Below are 17,876 nucleotides of genomic sequence, written 5' to 3'. Positions count from 1 at the left end.
TGGGAGCTCGGGGAAGATGTGGGCCAAAGTTCATCACCCTTTGCTGATATGTGATAGACAGTAACCTTATTCTGCTCCATTATATATCTTATGAAATAAAATACGGATTTCATTTAAGACGGTACAGTTTTGAAGAAAAATAAGTTACCACTGAATAATACTTCAGACAAATTTTTGAGTAGTAAAAGCAAGTGTTAAGTAATGGATATATGTAAATGAGTTATTATTTGCTTAATGATAATCAACATTACTGACAACTCAGAATACAGAATCGACTTGACTGATGTCAGCAGATACATTTTAAAATTTCATTTCATTTCATTTCAGAGCTGTATTTTGAAGAAGTACTTAGTTTCTGACTTTTTAGAATGATGTAGTCTAGTAAGTGCTTATTTTGAAAAAATTACAGCTGTAAATGAAAATTGTCATAAGCCAAGGATAGAGCCCACTAGAATAAGGAGTCCCCTCAGAGTGTCCTTAACTGAGGAAATCACATCGTATTACAACCAGTAATTATGTGTGTATAGGAAAGAGAATAACTGGTTTATCTTCTTAACTTTGTTCATGTTTTAATAGCATCCTGTAACGTGGCAGCCTTCTAAAGAAGGGGATCGATTAATTGGACGTGTTATTCTTAACAAGAGAACAACCATGCCCAAAGAATCAGGTGCATTACTGGGTCTGAAAGTAAGTATGCTGGTTTATAATGTTTCTTAAATGATGAATTAAAGTGTGACTGCATTCAACAAAGTTTCTGACAGTGATCATCTTCTCCTCTTCAGAAAAAAGTTCTTCTAGTAAATATATCTTGTTAATATATTGATGGCTTATGGTATATTTAGTACCTTTATCTGGGCAGTATTTTAAAATCATTTTGTTACAATGGCATACAGATATGTTAGGAAACTGCAATAAAATGTAGAAAAATAGTAGAGTTTTCCTCTAAATGTAAAGTTTAAGGACTGTTTTACATTAAAATGGTTTTAATGGAAAGTAGTAACATTAGATAATATGAACCTCATAATTTTATTATATTTTGACAGACAACATCAAACATCACTGAAGAGATGGTTTCCTAAGTGCAATAGAATTTATACCCAAAGAGTATAAAATGTACCTTTAAAAATATTAGCTGACTTCTAACAGATAAAAAAGCAACTAAAAAATTACAAATATTTTGATTTTGGCAAGAAAAAATATATATGTACATTTTGTTTTATTTTGTGTAACGTGTATGAATGTTGTCACATGGTTTTATTTGCTTGCATAAACATTCACAAATGTTGCTTTAAAATTATTATTTACCAAGAGATTGTATTATATAGTTGGGTAATAGTTTGATCTCTTTAAAACCATTGCCTATGAGTCCAACTAAAAACTTTCTTTCAGCTAATGTCACCTTATTGATTATTATCATTAATTTCTCATGCTATGAACTAATTCTGATCACCTCCACTGTTGAGCATGTCCGCATTGATCAACTTCAACATTTGACGATACCCCTCCCATTTTTAATCATATATATTGAGCCCCTGCATTGGGAGAAATTAAACTTAGAACCTTTCAGATATGTTTAATTTTAGTTACTGAGGAAAATTCAGGTGAGCATGTTAATTATTCAGTGGTATAACTCAGCCTTGGAGACTTAGATTGGATCCTCTACGTGTATCAGATGAGGAGGTCACTCAGGTGTTCAGGAGATGTGATAAACTTAGGCTGTTACTCTTCACCACGGTGAACTTCTTCCCCAGAGTGGTCTGTTCTTGGTTTAAATCCCCAGTCTTTGCCTTCGACTAAAAATATACGAAAAAGATCAAGTTCCCATGTCACAATAGAGCATGGTCTGATTATAGAAATTCAAGTGAATTTAGATAAAGAAAAATGAACTCCAATATTAGTAAAGTGTCAAACACCTGTTGTCTGATGGTGAAAGGGGACATTGTGTATTCTCAGGGGCAAGTTGTCCTAGACACCCTTCAGTGTGTCTGGTACGACGAACCAGTATATAAACTTCCTTAGGACACATTAGCTCACATGCAGTGAGATAAGTTCTTGTTGCTACTGTGCTGCAGCCTCCTTTAACCAAAAACAGATTTCACTTCATTTTTATTCCTACATTCAATTCTAAACATATCACAAAATATGTAGGAATAATTCCCCAAACTAAGAGACATGTTTCAGTGTGAGTCTTGGGAACTTATCAATGTATAATTATCCAGGTTGTTGGAGGAAAGATGACTGACTTAGGACGCCTCGGTGCCTTCATCACCAAAGTAAAGAAGGGCAGCCTCGCAGATGTGGTTGGACACTTGAGAGCAGGTAAAGCTCCTCTTTTAATATCTGAGTCATATGTACGCTATGCATGAGGTGGTGGTTTTCAATTTTGGGTAAGTTATATATGCCCATTAAGTGAATAACCAGTATTAATGCAGGCATACAGATATTTTTCCTGATATGAATATTTAATTGATTGTCCTAATAGACAACTCTACTGAATAGCAGTTTGGAGAGAATGAGTCAAATCTTTGCATTTATGTAAAAATAAATAGATGCAAAATGCCAAAGGATTACTAATTTTTGTATATGGCTGCATAATGTTGCTACAAAAGTCTGAAACAGTTAAGCTTGTGAAAAAAATAGAGTCAGAGTTTAGTCCTTTATTTTATAAGTCATAGTAATCACTGAAGTTTTTCATAATGGTCCCAAAACATGTATTCATTACTGGTGTTTTTAATAAAATATAATCACAATCACATTTCTTACACAGAGTATATATTATTTGTTAATTGAAGTGTGACATATATTGTTGTATTCATGCAGATATGCTACTTCATGGTATTTGGAAATTTACATTGTGTTACTTTGTAACCTTGATATGATATAATAACATCATTTATATATTGAAATGTGCCATACTTAGTAGCAGCATATTTTAAAATTTATTTTTGATAAATCTTTTTATTTTTAATTTAGTAAAAGCCATATAAATATATTTTTTTCCGGTTTGCTGTACTTCAGAGTTTAGTAGAAATCTTTTGGTGAGAGAATTTGCTTACCCATTTGCCCAACAATCATAAAGAAAACAGAGTAAGCTGACCTGTCAAAGTGAGGATTAATAACCCATAGCATGTGGAAAGAGAACATTTCTGGACTATGTTTTCAGTTTTTATACCTTACGGTTATAATTATTGGAACCTTTAGAAAAATATTCTATTAAGGACATTTTTGCTGTAACTGATTATGAGGGCGTCAGTTCAAAATCGTTCAGATTTTTTATTTGCTAGGGACGTGCTCACCAAGTATTCTATAGAGGGAAAATCCAAATAAGAGGTTTTTCTCCATCTGCTATATGCACAGCTTTGAATATGTGTACTGTCCTCTGGTATTTCTTATCAGGGACTATTATGATTCTGTAAGAACATAACTCAATCAGGAGTGACTATGTCACTGAACCGAGTCTGCTTGTTTAGAGACTTGAAGACTTGAAACGTTATCAGAATCACTTGTTGTCTACTCAAGTGTAAGATAACTTTGATTACAGACATCTGAATTTGCAGATCAGATTCTAAACATGACATTGTTTTATTTTTGTGTTTTTTTTTAATAGACAAGTACTCAAGAAAGTCAGGTTTTCTATAGTATATATATATCCCTTAGTGATTAATTTCACTTATTTAACCCTCTTACATGCCTAGACTCTGAGAAACTTAAAACTAAAACGCTAGAAGCTCTACTTAAATAACTGCAAAACATATAAGTGTACTTTTTGCTTGAAGCAACTGATGTGCTTGAAAATTAGACAGTATTTCCTGTTTGATTTACCTGGCTATTTAGGAACTGTTTTCCTTCTGTTTACATATAAACAGCGTTGGCCTGTAAAACTAGTTTGTTTAGCATGACGTTTGTTCAGCACTTGCCGTCTTGCCTTAATCCGAAGTAGCTTTTCCTGCTGCTGTTCCCTTCAGTCTGTGCCCACTGGTGGGTGACGGAGTCACAGACTAACACTGTCACTCCCCTCCTTGAGGCCCTGTCTGCTGGGTGGAAGCTCTGTGCTCTGCCCCCCACTAACAGTCCCGCCCCCTCCCTGCGCTCACCCAGCCCCAGCCCTGCTGGTCCACCTGTGGCCCCAGGCTGTTTCCGCCTGCAGGACGTGGCCTTGCCTGTCCCCCTCACGGTGGCTTTGCTGTTCCTGAGCTCTGCCTGTTGATGTCCTTGCCATTCTTCAAAACTCATTTAAAGTTGCCTTACTTGTGACGCGGTTCCTGATACCTCCCCTGAGCAGTAACTAGTCCCCTCCTCCCTGGTGCACCCTGACTCTCCTGTTCCTCACATGGATTTCTCTCACTGCATGTAACATTTTATTAAAGGGATTCAGTTTTGTTTTTCTCCTCCAACAAATTTAAAGACAGAAGAAAGCCTCTTTTTCATCTTTGTTTCCCCATAATCTTTTATAAGTAGTTTTAAGGAGGCCACCTTCTAATTTAGGAATTCTTGTTTGTAAGTAAATAAATACATGTATTAAGTTAATTTTATGTTAAAAGTTGTGCTGCCAGATTGATGTCTATAAGAGGAAGAATTTTATATTGCAGGGCTTTTTGCAAAATGTTGATTGCATCACATTACTGGATAGTAAAGTTGATTTAATGAGTTGCATCCATTATTTTTTTAAAAAATGAAATAGAACAAAATAGAATAGAAAATACCAGGGTAAGTATTATTTTAGAAATATATATTTTTTCATACAGACACACACATATGCATTCACATGATATAAACTTTGGTTTTTTTTTTTTTTGTCAGTAAATTTAAAAGACTCCTAATATATTTTAAATTTGTATTACTTTTTTTTTTTTAAATAGAGTGATGCGTATCCATTCCTGTTTTAAAAACTGTTAGTTAACATCTTAGGTCAAATGATCAGAAGTCATTTAATTGTTTGTACTAACCATACTCTTTTATCATACCTAAACAGCATTATATGCTTTTCAAATATTTACCTTTTACTTTTGAGTAAGCAAACACTTGTGGGGAGGGAGAAGAATTATTTTAAAATAACCCTAGCAAAGCAAAAACCTACTTTTTTAAAGGCATAGCTAAAAACTAAAAGTTCCATATTTGTCATTAGCTCTAAATGTATAATGATGATATTGATCCATTTGTTAGAGACATATTTCATTTGCTACTGAAGCATTACAGGAACTGATAACAGCAAAATAAGCAAACACAAAACAAACACAAAACTAAGACTTCTCAAAGTATCCTGGCTGCTGGGATATTTCAGCTGAGCCTCTATTGTCAATTCAAGTTTACATTGCAGAGACATTTGAGAACTAAAACTGCTCTAAATATTTATGAAAATAAGTGTTTTTTCCAAATGGTCTTTGATGAAAGCTCTAGTTAATATACCAGGTGGTTAGTCTATGTATTTTAATACCATGTTACTTTCCTCAGTGAATTTTTGGTTATTTAACAACCTAATATGTACTATATTTTTATTATTTAAAAATATTCTCTAATTTTACCTTAATTACCATGATATGTATTATGTATAGAACATGTGTGTATGAACATCTGGAAGTGGGTTGACTGTCATGCAACAATTTTACATCTGCTTGCTTTGTAGTTTTGCCATAGCTCCCTGCGTTACCCTCTGGGTATGAACTCAGATCCTTTCATGCATTTTTATTCTGCTGTGCATCTGGAGAAGGCAATGAAGCATGACTTATAGTTGGAAAATTCATGCTAACAAATGTTAATTGCTCTTTCTACCAAAAGTAAAGCAGGATTTATGCAGCATTTGATAATCTTTCATGTATAGAGCCGCCTACATTTATTATATGGAGGGCATGCTGCTAATTATTATTTTTGATGTTTCCAAATGAGCTGTGCTAATTCCATCCCATAGCATGAGATGATTTTTATATGATTTCTGATATTTCTCAAAAGATAAAGGTAGTTTGTGTGGTACTGTTTCAAATGACCAGAAATATTCTATGGGGGAAAGAAAAAAACAAAAAGAAATAAGTGTTTAGAAAGAACCATTTAGCTGACATTATATGGCAATCAAGTTGCTTTCAAGAGCAGAGCCTAGACGATTAAACTATTTGTATATGTTTTGCATTTCTTTGTTAAAAAAAAAAAAACAAGAAAAGATAAGAAAAATAAACAGAATATATAAGGTAAAAAAATACCCTTTTTTTTAAATTCAAGGGGATGAAGTTCTAGAATGGAATGGTAAACCCCTGCCGGGAGCTACAAATGAAGAAGTTTACAACATTATTTTAGAATCAAAATCAGAGCCTCAAGTTGAAATTATTGTTTCAAGGCCTATTGGGTAAGGCTAAAAAAACTTGCTTCTTAAGTTTAGTAAATTACATGTATTAGCAGGGTTTCTAAAAGAAGTTTATACATTCATACAGTACATGTTACAATGGATAGTTTTTTCTTCAAATATGGGCATACATTTTAGGTCTTTCAAATCTCAAGTTTTAAAACTTGGGCTGAATTTTCTTCACTACATTTTAGAAGCTCCACTATTTAACAATTGTAGTATCAAAAAGTATGTATTTTTCATGAAGTGGGCTATAAAGTAAAAATATTTTCTTTTAATGGTAGAACTATTTATTTTTATTAATTCTAAATTATTATAGTATTTCCTTAAAAAGAGTCACTTACAAACTTGTCTTTTGTGATGTTTAAAATAGTAGTCATTTCATACGTCTGCCTGACTTTTTGTTATTCTACTAGGAATGGAATACTTTTTCTAAATCTTTAACTATGGGTAGTTCCAAATTTTATTTAAAATCAAGCAAGTGTGAAATATTTAAGCATTTTAATTGGCCATGATAATCAGTTGATATTTTTAAAACTCCAATTTTCAGCATAATTTAATAATCTACAGGCAATGGGATATCTTCTTTCTGTATATAGGGTTCCCATATTGGTAAATGTTCCTAACAAACCCACAAGTTCAGAATATTCATTTTGCCTGTCTGTAATCCTTTGGGAGACATTTTGAACTGTCTCATAATTAGCTTAATGTTTGAATATATTTTTTTAAATTATTCTCTTTTTTGTATTCTCTAAAATATTATAGAGCCGTAAATTCAAGACTTTTAATGAAAGAATAGTAACCTTAATTTTTTGTTGTTCTCATGAATACATATCAATGCAAAACATGCAAGAAAATATAATTATCTTAATTCTCAAAGAACTGAAACTGTGTGATCATATATTCTAAAGAATAATATACATATATAAAACTCTAAAATAAAGGCAAACTTATAATCAATTTTAAGTGGTGATTATTAAGAAAAAAGATTGAAGGCATTTGCAGAAGTATTTTACATTACCATGCAGATTTTTTAAGAATAACAACACTATATAATTTATGCTAGTTTTACATGATGTGTTCTAGTGCTGAGGTAAACATGAGGCTGGAAAAGAGGTAAGTAAATTGGAGACTGAATCAAAAGTATAAAAAACAAAACTTAAAGCATTGGGCACATTGCCAAATGCTTTCAAATATATAGTGGTTTTAAAAGTAATCAGCTAAAATACCATTGATTCATGGTGATTTAAAAAATAAACATTAACAGACAGTTAAAGTGGACTGGAATAACATTCTCATTATCTTTAGTGTAAAAATAATTTTAAAAGTATTCTTTGCATAAACAGATCTAAACCATTATGGATTGTGGAACTCAAAGGATATGGGAATACAAAGATTATATTTAAATAAAAATTAAATCTGACATCAACTTTCGAGTTAATAGGGAATTTGTTAGAATCTTGGAAGAATAATTCTAGATATATTTAGTAATTATGTTTCATGTAGTTCTATAATTAAAGCAGAAAGCAGATATTTATTCATTGTTTAAGGGGATAGTTATAGTGATTCCAAGAATCATCCCAAATGTAACTTACACACTGACCACCATGGTCTAACAGACATCAATCATCCTGAGGTACCGCCCTTTTTTGCTAGCCCACCTAATGTAATGTTCTTTACCTTTACGATTATAATTTTTATCCAGAGTATTTTACCACTTTATTTGAGAGCAGAACAATTTCAGAAGGCTTACATAATTGTCAAGAGGACATTTTTTGCCTGAAAATATTACTGAAGCAATTAACAAACTTTAAATACATTTTAATTCTGTCTCTTAAAAAATTTTTTTTTATAACTTCTCCACGGTTCTTCTTTCACAGACACATAAAATTCAAAGCTTCTATCTAGTTTTGAAGTTCCAAATTTTACTTTCATGACTGAGGCTAATTTTCAAAGAAGTTATATTATCTAAAAAAATATTGTTTCTAGATTTTTAAGAATTGATTTTTTGCCTTTGAATTAAGAAGAAGGTAGGATAAGATAAATAGTTGGTTTCTTGTGTCTTAGGTATTGAATGATTAGCCTCATTATCACATAAAATATATATATTTCAGACACATTATTAATTGTACATGATTATATAATAAAATTCGGCTTCCCGGGGGCACAGTAGCAAAGAACCTGTCTGCCAATGCATGAGACACAAGAGACACAGGTTCGATCTCTGGGTTGGGAAGATCCCTGGTATTAGGAAATGACAACCCACCCCAGTATTCTCCCCTGGAAGATCCCCTGGAGGAGGAAATGGCAACCCATTCCAGTTTCTTTGGCTGGAGAATCCCATAGACAGAGGAGCCTAGTGGGCTACAGTCAGGCCATAGCGTCCTAAAGAGTCAGACACAACTGAAGTGACTTAGCACCAGCATTCTTGCCTGGAAAATTCCATGAACAAGAGGAGCCTGGTAGGCTACAGTCCACGGGGTTGCAAAGAGTCAGGCATGACTGAGCAACTGAGGACACATAGAATACCCAAGATTAATTGTCATTTGCAAGAAGTAAAAATCGTAGGCAGTTGGAATTACTTTGCCCAAAAATGTGAAAATGAAGTCAGGAAAATAAATCATCAAACAGAAAACTGTTTTTGTTTCAATTCCTTCCAAAAGTGCAAAGAAAAATCAAAGTAAAGTTAGTTCACAAGGTAAGTGGTTAGAAATTCTTAAATAATATTCTGATAATTTTATTGGGAATAGCTAACTCCAGTCTGCTTTAATTTGTCCTGTTCATACTTGCATATTGTTAATGGCCTTACACTGATACGAAACTATCTTGGAAAAAAGAAATTAAATAGTTTAATACAGTATAATTCCCAAACCAAGCTGGTCCAGGGTTCCAAAGCCACAGTGGATAATGGACGAAGCTGAGGTCATATTAAATATTTATTCAGAATAATTTGTGAGTGTGTCAGGAGTGGGTGTTCTCACAAGTCACATTCTGATCATCTAGTAAATGGCCATATATTTAGCTAACTTCAGCATAGAGATATGAATCTCTGTATAGGGTTATATATGTGTATATGAATTATGTATTCACATATATAATATATGTTGGCTTTTTTTTTGCTAGCTTTAACCATTTTTAATTTCCAAAGCGATCCATCTTTTTTGTTTTATTAACTTTGCCCATGATATTCACCATATTATTTTATTCTCAGGAGATGTTTCCATTCCTTTCATTCAGTAAACTCTTTCAGATGTGTTTGTAAAGCATATTACTGATTTGTAAAATATGTGTCATTTTGATTTTCTAGAATTGAAATAAAATATTGCCTTTAACATTTTTTATTTCCAAAACCTGCTGTTTTGGTAGTAAAAATATTGTGGTGATTTTAGCCACAATATTATTCTGATTGTTGTCATGTTAAAGTGTTTTGCTATTAAATATATAAAAACTTATTTTTACTGAAGTTTTTTTTCGTGTGTGTGTGTGTGTGTTTGTGTGTGGTGATTGACATTCATGCACATTAGAAATTGCCTTAATGGTAACTCTTGTCCATTTCCACACCAAAAGGACTTTTGACACCACTGAGATAAAGTGTGGTTGTGACTGCCTCAGGCAGGGTGGTTTAGCTAATGGGATTTTCACCATGCCCTGTTTCTTTTAGTGACATTCCAAGGATTCCTGAGAGCTCCCATCCACCACTGGAGTCCAGTGAGTATAAAATATAAGGTCTTTTTCAGTTAGTTGATATAAACGAGTTGTCAACCATGGGAAATCCAAAGAAGATCTGCTTTAAGATTTTTCTCTTTCTATTCTTTGTGTATGGGGGGATGTGAAAGTTCAAAAGTCTTTCTTGGCAGTAGCCTTCTGCATCTTAGCATTTAGGATGCACAGAGCAAAATTAATGAAACAGTAACAGTTCTATTTGTCTATTTGTCGTTGTTTAGTTTCTGAGTCACGTCTGACTCTTTTTCGACCCCATGGATTATAGTCCTCCAGGCTCTTCTGTCCTCGGCTCTTTTGTTCTCGGTTTTCTCTGTATTTCCCAGAACACTAGAGTGGATTGCCATGTCCTTCTCCGGGGGATCTTCCAGACCCAGAGATCTAAACCGTGTCTCCTGCTTAGCAGGCAGAGAAGAGGAAATGGCAACCCACTCTAATATTCTTGCCTGGGAAATCCCATGGGCAGAGGAGACTGGCAGGCTACAGTCCATGGGGTCACAAAGAGTTGGACATGACTTAGCGACTAAACACAACAACAATTCTATTTGCCTAACATAAACATGTGTTTTGATGCTGGATTATTTGGTTTCATTGGAAACTGACTTCATGTCATGAGCAGTCTAGTGAAGGAAACAGGCACAGAAACAAATAATTTTAATTCAGTGTAACGTGTTGAAAATGACCATGAAAGTGATGGGTAGGGTAGAGGGAGATTTCAGTGCAAATAAAGGGCTCATGGGATTGAGGCTAGAGGGTTAAGTCACCTACATGGACGTTACAGGGACTCCAGATGAAAGAAGATGATAAAGTTTTCAAGGACAGTGTGGAAGTAACTTAAATATTTACTTTGCAATGTATTGGCATTAAATTGATAATACTAGGGCTTTATCACCAAGTGTTATTATGTAACCTAGCTTATTGGAATAGAAAATACAAGGCAATTTTAGGAGAAAACAAGGGATGGTTGTAAGAAGGTAGGGAATTTATGGGTGGGATAAACAAGGAAGTGGGGATCAGGTGAGTTAATCAAATGTATAGCATCATGTTCCACATTCCTGCTAGGTATGAGCCCATGTTTGGTTTTGAGTTTTCTAATATGAAGAGAGAAATGGGACCAATTGCATAATTTACAATGTTGATGCTGTTTTGTTTTTTTTTTTTTTAAGTCTGTAATGTTAGAAAGGTACTGTTAGAAGCAACAATGTCTTAGAACTAAGAAGAAAATTATCCTAAGGATACTTCATCAAGGAGACACAGTAACAAAGAATCTTATAGCACTGTATCTTATATTTAAAAGTCTTTGGAAGGTGCAAAATGACACTGTGTGATTTAATTTAACCAGATTGATAATTTGCATGTATGGCAAAAAGTGTGCATGATGTACTCTTGAGAAATGGTTCATGAGTACTGTGGCTGTGGGTTCAAGGTTATACCTGCTGGGGATATAGCATTCTGCAGATGCTCATCCTGCTGGTTGTGGACACTTTATCAGTGATCCAGGAAAAGAGGATTTTCGTTTGAAAGGGGGAAGAAGACCCTCAGTGCGGTGCTGTGTGGGAAGCCACCGTCCTTCCTCCACAGGTGGATCACTAGACAGCATCCTCAGACAGTCAGGAGATAGCTCTGTGAGATCACAACCGAAAGAGGTGGAAATCTTACTTTAAAAGAGTGATGAATTCTATCTCAGTTTAGACGCAGCCATAAGTTATATGATACGGGCATTCATTTTAATTTCAGTGAGGGCAGTTTGTCATAGATGATCCTAAGATAATTAACACAATGGGTACCATCTTTCTTATCATTAAAGTATGAAGCCTTTAACTCTGGGTAAGGCTGTATAAGAACCCACATTGGACAATACCCTCTAGAAACTCAGAAAATCAATACTAACAGAGTGAAGCAAACAAATCCAACATGTGTTTATATCACTTTAAATTCCTTTAAAATAGACAATCCAAGAACTCATGACAATAACTTTCTACCACCTCCCCACTGAAAGTAGTTTCTACTCTTATGGGTGGCATTGAATTATGGTTATATACCAATAACACATACATTAAACATTTCATGGAAAGTATGTATTCTCCGCCTATAGGTTATCATTATATTATTAAAAAGTACTTCATTTTTCTCCTCATTTTAGGTTCTAGTTCCTTTGAATCTCAGAAGATGGAAAGGCCTTCCATTTCTGTAATTTCTCCCACAAGCCCTGGAGCTCTCAAAGATGCCCCACAAGTGTTACCAGGACAACTTTCTGTATGTATTTGCGGTGCATGCTGCTGACCATTAGTGTTAGCTCCCTGCTCTGCTTCTGTCTTTAAAATGTGTGGCTTTCCTTGAAGCCTGTGATACAGTCAGAATCATTTCACAGCATCATCTGCTTCATCAGTTTTCCATTCACTTATTAGATTGTTCCTTTACTCACATATGTATCTGAACATGTCTATGGAGGGCCTACAATGTGCCAGCTGTGCTGAACATTAAGTGATAACTTAAGAAAATAAACTATCGATTATTTTTCTGTGTGCTATATGAAAGTTTCTAAGGTAAGTAGTTGGTTAGACATAATAAACGTAGAGAGTCGTGTTCTGTCTACTTAACAACCTCATTGTCCTGGATCTTGGAAAACTTAAATTTAAAATATTTTTTAACTTCTTAAGACATTTGATGAAACTCTCTGTTACTGATCTTAGTGTGAAAAAGCTACAGTTTTCTTCACTACCATCTTATATGTGATCTGGGAAAAGCTGAAGTCAAGAAGCCGTGGATAATACAGGATTTTGTGTTAATAGCTAATAGAAAATCTTGCTTCACACTGTTCTATAGCAGTTAGTCTTCTGCTACGTTGATAATGTGTGGATTTCTGTAGTCTTTATTTTTTTTCTGTTCTTCTCTTAGTTTTAAATAAATAAAGAAGGTAACTGTAAAATTGCTGTGTTTTTAAAAACTTTCCTGGTGTTAGCTTCTGTCTTTAGTAGGTTGAAGATCTCTGTCTAGTCCCTGTGCCACTGTTTCAGTGTGTGTGAGAATCTCTCATACACGCCATCTGCATTTTAAGAGGGATAAAAATCCATCTCAGATTTATGAAAAACACACCTCTGGAATTAATTGAGAACAGATATATAGATTGATACAGATCTGGGTTTGAATTCTTAATGTGCCCCTTACTACTCCCTTGTTAAACTAGCTTCTTTTGTTACAATGACTCTTAAATGTGTTACAATAAATACCTCTTAAATAACTAATCCTGATAGTTCTTATTTAACCATAAAAGCTAACTTCTAAATTAAAAAAAAATAAAGATAAGTTAGCATTGTCTCCTGCCAGTACAGATACAGCCCTGACTGTATCAACAGTTTGCCAGTAATATTTCAGTGTGTGCTCTTTTTGTGGTTTTCTTTATTCACGCTATCATGAATCTTAGTTAATACAAATATCGCTTGGTCTTCATTTGGCTTAAAGGCATCATATATGTAGGATACCTTCCTTTTTGCTCTTCTTCTCTCATGAAAATTAACCTGTAATAGGTTAGTTGAAAATTAAATGAGGAACGCCGCAGTACCTGGTGTAAAGAGGCCTTTGTGTTTCCTGACCTCTTCCAAGTAACTTCAGTATATTGTTTCTAGCATCAAACGTTTTGTTTCAGCCACAAGTGGCGCTGCAGAATGCCTTTAGCCGTGCTGTAATCATTAAGATACTTATAATCACCCAGCAGTTGCATTCAGCATTTAAAAACAAGAATAATTATTTCAATATTCCTCTCTTCCCTTATTTTTTTCTAAAATTTTTACCATTATTTTTATTTCATCACACGGTATAAGACAGTATACATCAACACTGCAAGCCTACCTGTTGTAAGTCATGTTTAAAATGCGTGAGGAGGAAAGTCAAGTTCTAAAGCAGTTATGCTTTCATGTCGGTATTCTTTGCTGAAAAGTATCTATGATTCAGTTTTATTTTGCAACTTGAAATGTCCTTCAAAAATAATTTTAGTATGTTTTGTGAAATTTTAATACCTCGTGATTTTTATAAATGCTAATTTCCATGTCCCTTGCGCTTAGGTGAAGCTGTGGTATGACAAGGTGGGCCACCAGCTGATTGTCAATGTTCTGCAAGCAACAGACCTACCCCCTAGAGTAGATGGGCGTCCCAGGAATCCCTATGTAAAAATGTATTTTCTTCCAGATAGAAGGTATGAAAATTTTTTTAAATATGCAAAATCTTTATTTATAGAAAAAGTAGAATTTCTTCTCCTGGGATATAGTTTCATTTAGTTTTTAAAGCTTTATTGAGGTATAACTGATATACCAACATTTCCACATACTTAATTATATATATATTGATGCGTTTGCACATATGCGTACACCTTGATATAATTTTAAAATATAATAGGTACTTCTCTATGGGGGAATAAGCTATATATTGTCCCTAAAAACTTCCCTCAAGCCTTACATTTCTTCAAAATGATCTGCCAATTTAAAAATTTTTCATTACCTTGTTTGTACATCTATTAGTCTTTGACAGCTGCATCATTTAGCATGTACCCTGTATGTGTGTGGCTATAATCATAACAACTGCTTACATCATAGTTAAAACTAGAATTGTGTTAAACTCAACTGTCTTTTCAGACTTTTATATAAAAGGTATAAATTACAAAGGGTAAAAAAATTCCCAAGATCAGTATTGCATGTAACTACAGTAGGTGGCAGCATATACTTACGTTTGCTTTTTCATTGACAAAGCACACTTACTTTTTAGTGATAAAAGTAAGAGGAGAACCAAAACGGTAAAGAAAGTCCTAGAACCGAAGTGGAATCAGACTTTTGTCTATTCGCACGTGCATCGTAGAGATTTTAGAGAACGGATGTTGGAAATAACCGTGTGGGACCAGCCCAGGGTGCAGGAAGAGGAGAGTGAGTTCCTTGGAGAGGTGAGTATATGGTCCAGATCCGAGTCAGATGCTTCATGCAGCTTCTGCAGCGTGCATTATAGTGGCTGCTTCTTTATGCTTGCGGAGAGGCCTTGATCTAACCTGAAGGCTGTCCTTTCAGATCCTCATAGAGTTGGAAACAGCGCTTCTAGACGATGAGCCACATTGGTATAAACTTCAGACTCATGACGAATCTTCACTACCTCTGCCGCAGCCATCGCCCTTCCTGCCGCGGCGACACACACACGGCGAAAGCGCCAGCAAGAAGCTGCAAAGTAGGTTGACGCTCTTCTCAGTCACCAGGAGCAATTGTGTTGTTAGCTCTGATTTCCAGATTGACGTTCAGGGTGTTTTTTCAAATGTTCATTAGAGAGTATTGAAAAACTAGTCGTCTATATAAAGAAGCCTGGCAAGACTGTTTTCTCCATTTTCCCAGTGAAAGTAATCCATATAATATAGTGCAGTCATTGCAGAGGTGAAAGTTTAGAACCTGTGAATTGTAATCCTTTGTGCTGATGGAGTTGTTCATTGGCTGACTGATGGGGCAGTTATTGCCTGAATTGATGGGCTGCTGTGCAGAATATCTTAATAACCATATAATTCCTGGATATTTTAGGATTATTATTTGTAAGAAACATTTTCTCAAAAGCATTGTAAAATCTGTTTGCTTTTACTCATCGGATGATTGGAGAGGAAAAAACTACTTTTTTTGCATTTATTTATTAATTTTTGAATTATGACTAAATCTCTTATTGGACAAATGAAACTTAGAAGCCTCGTTTTGGTAACCTGGAGTCAATATTCAAATAATCATTCAAATGTTCATATAATTAAACATGTCATGTTAGCGCTTCTCTGATGAATTATTTCCTCAAATTAAATCTTTAATGCAGTGTAATGGATAATTTTGAAGGCTAAACATAAATATTTATAGAGGGACCTGATACCCTTTCAATAACATGAGTTCCATAGACTCCTAGCCAAGAAAGGTCTCTCTGAACCTTTCCACTCAGCCCCATCCTGCCCTGTGGAGGAGGGTGTATAAGTGGGTAGAAAACAGTATATACTTTGCTATAGACCTTAATTAAAGCATAATTTGAAAAGTCAAAATACTATTCTATGAAATCTTCTTTCTTATGTGTGTCTTCAGTGATTATAAGGATGCTGAGAACATGGTATCCTTGGAGAACAAGTATTTGAAAATCAACTGCACGTGAACTTCGCAGACTATATATGTACAAGAAAATCACTTTGTTGCACCCTGAGACATTGAAATCAGTATACTTCATTCACTAAAAATCAAGTGTTTAGTAGTAATGTAATTAGCATTTACAGAGAAAACTGTGACCGTGTCCTCCACATTTCCTGACCCGAGCAGACGCAGAGGTATCTGTTTGCCTTCCTGTCGTGCAGGGTCCCAGCGAATCAGTGACAGTGACATGTCAGACTATGAGGTTGATGATGCGATTGGAGTGGTTCCTCCAGGTGCGTGGGGGGAGTGTGGCGGCTTCACGGTGCTTCTGTGCTTGCTGTCCTGTGGGTTTCCTGACTTCCCCGGGTCCCACGCTACAGATTGATAGCACAGAGAAGTCTGAATGATATTATTCCATGGTGACTTGTGTTCCAAATTGTTAAGAAAGTGTGAAACGGACTAGTAACTATTCGTTAACATCCCCCCTTAAATTAAATTAGATAGGTTCTCCTTTAGAAGCATGGCTCTTGAGGTTAAAACTGTCAATTCAAAATGTTCTGAGCAGAAGTGAAAATGTGAATTCTGAAAAGATATAGTTAATTTTAAATAAAAATCCCATTCTCCTTTGTTTTATATTGTATCTCTGTGACTTTCCTTCCTGTGTTTCTGGAAATAATGTAGCCGTCCATGGAATATACCGAGAAATGTGCATGGCAGGGTTTAAATTGCATGTGGCATGGCTTAACTTCACTGCTTTTGTGATGTGCTGATTACACATAGAGTGATTATACCTAGAATCTGTATGTATGTTTTACAAAAGGGAAATGCTTTAGAAAAGTTTACTATTTGTTTTAAGTCAATGTCTTTTGTCACTGCATAAATTAGGAAAATCTTTGTGAGACTTTGCAGTTCAAGTCTGTTTCTCACCTGACTCTAGTCACAAAGTGAGTAAAACCAATTAGTAAAGACTTATTTTCTTGGCACTAACCCTGTTCCTTTTGTTTGCTAATGAAAAGTAGGGAGATATTCAAATGAGAAAAAAATTAAAGAGAACATGTTAGGATATTAAGAACATTTTCTTAGGATGATATTGACATATTCCCCCTTAATTTACATAATTCCTCAGACAGGGATGCACCTAATTTGAAGGCAGTGATTTTGGTAAATGTCAATAGATAGATGCCACACTAGTGACTGAGTTTACAATCTAGAGATTTTTTATGACTTCATTAAAACTGAGAGAATATTATGGAGAGTTCCCTAAAATTAGGCTTCATTTGCTCCCTGTAATTCAGAGAAAATATAGTCTTTGATCGCTGTATGAAGTGGCAGATATCCTTAACAATAATAAATCTGGTTCTGTGCATATCTGTATACTTAGATTACCCCTTGATATCAGACCATCAGGGAGAGTTTTAAATAATAGTGGATACTTGTGGATTACAGTTCATGTTTTGCTTTCTGAGTTTGTTGGTTTCTAAAAGGATCAGAATAATTAGACACATTCACTCTACATGGAAACTTCCACACAAAATTCAATAGAATATTTTTTGTGAAATTGAAAGGGGGAAGGTAGTTGTAAATGGTACCCCTTGGCATATTTAATAGAACTCAGATGATTCCTGATAGGAATGGGGTCTTGTTATCAAATCTTTCTAATAAAAATTTTGCCTGCTAATTACCTTAATGCTGTGATTTCCAAC

The 17,876-nt window shown here is 34.6% G+C and overlaps 1 protein-coding gene and 1 long non-coding RNA gene across 42 annotated transcripts in view; one reads left to right on the top strand and one right to left on the bottom strand.

The window, feature by feature from the left end:
* Nucleotides 1-17,876, top strand: part of RIMS1 (regulating synaptic membrane exocytosis 1) — a 599,905-nt gene that overhangs the window by 418,015 nt on the left and 164,014 nt on the right. For all 41 annotated transcript variants that reach the window (XM_081526161.1, XM_081526204.1, XM_081526188.1 and 38 more), the window contains 9 exons: nucleotides 577-687; nucleotides 2,220-2,319; nucleotides 6,211-6,334; nucleotides 9,993-10,039; nucleotides 12,195-12,307; nucleotides 14,113-14,243; nucleotides 14,810-14,981; nucleotides 15,103-15,256; nucleotides 16,395-16,466. In XM_081526161.1, coding sequence (XP_081382287.1) covers nucleotides 577-687; nucleotides 2,220-2,319; nucleotides 6,211-6,334; nucleotides 9,993-10,039; nucleotides 12,195-12,307; nucleotides 14,113-14,243; nucleotides 14,810-14,981; nucleotides 15,103-15,256; nucleotides 16,395-16,466 — 1,024 coding nt within the window. The remainder of the gene's footprint in view (nucleotides 1-576; nucleotides 688-2,219; nucleotides 2,320-6,210; nucleotides 6,335-9,992; nucleotides 10,040-12,194; nucleotides 12,308-14,112; nucleotides 14,244-14,809; nucleotides 14,982-15,102; nucleotides 15,257-16,394; nucleotides 16,467-17,876) is intronic.
* LOC145520246 (uncharacterized) overlaps nucleotides 1-17,876 on the bottom strand; it is a 39,020-nt gene that overhangs the window by 17,177 nt on the left and 3,967 nt on the right. The window lies entirely within an intron of this gene.

This window comes from Giraffa tippelskirchi, chromosome 9 (genome assembly GCF_054371585.1).
Source record: "Giraffa tippelskirchi isolate mGirTip1 chromosome 9, T2T-mGirTip1v1.2.pri, whole genome shotgun sequence".
In the NCBI taxonomy this organism is placed as follows: domain Eukaryota; kingdom Metazoa; phylum Chordata; class Mammalia; order Artiodactyla; family Giraffidae; genus Giraffa; species Giraffa tippelskirchi.
The sequence above is the reverse complement of the archived record's forward strand: the minus strand, read 5'-3'. Positions and strand labels throughout refer to the sequence as shown.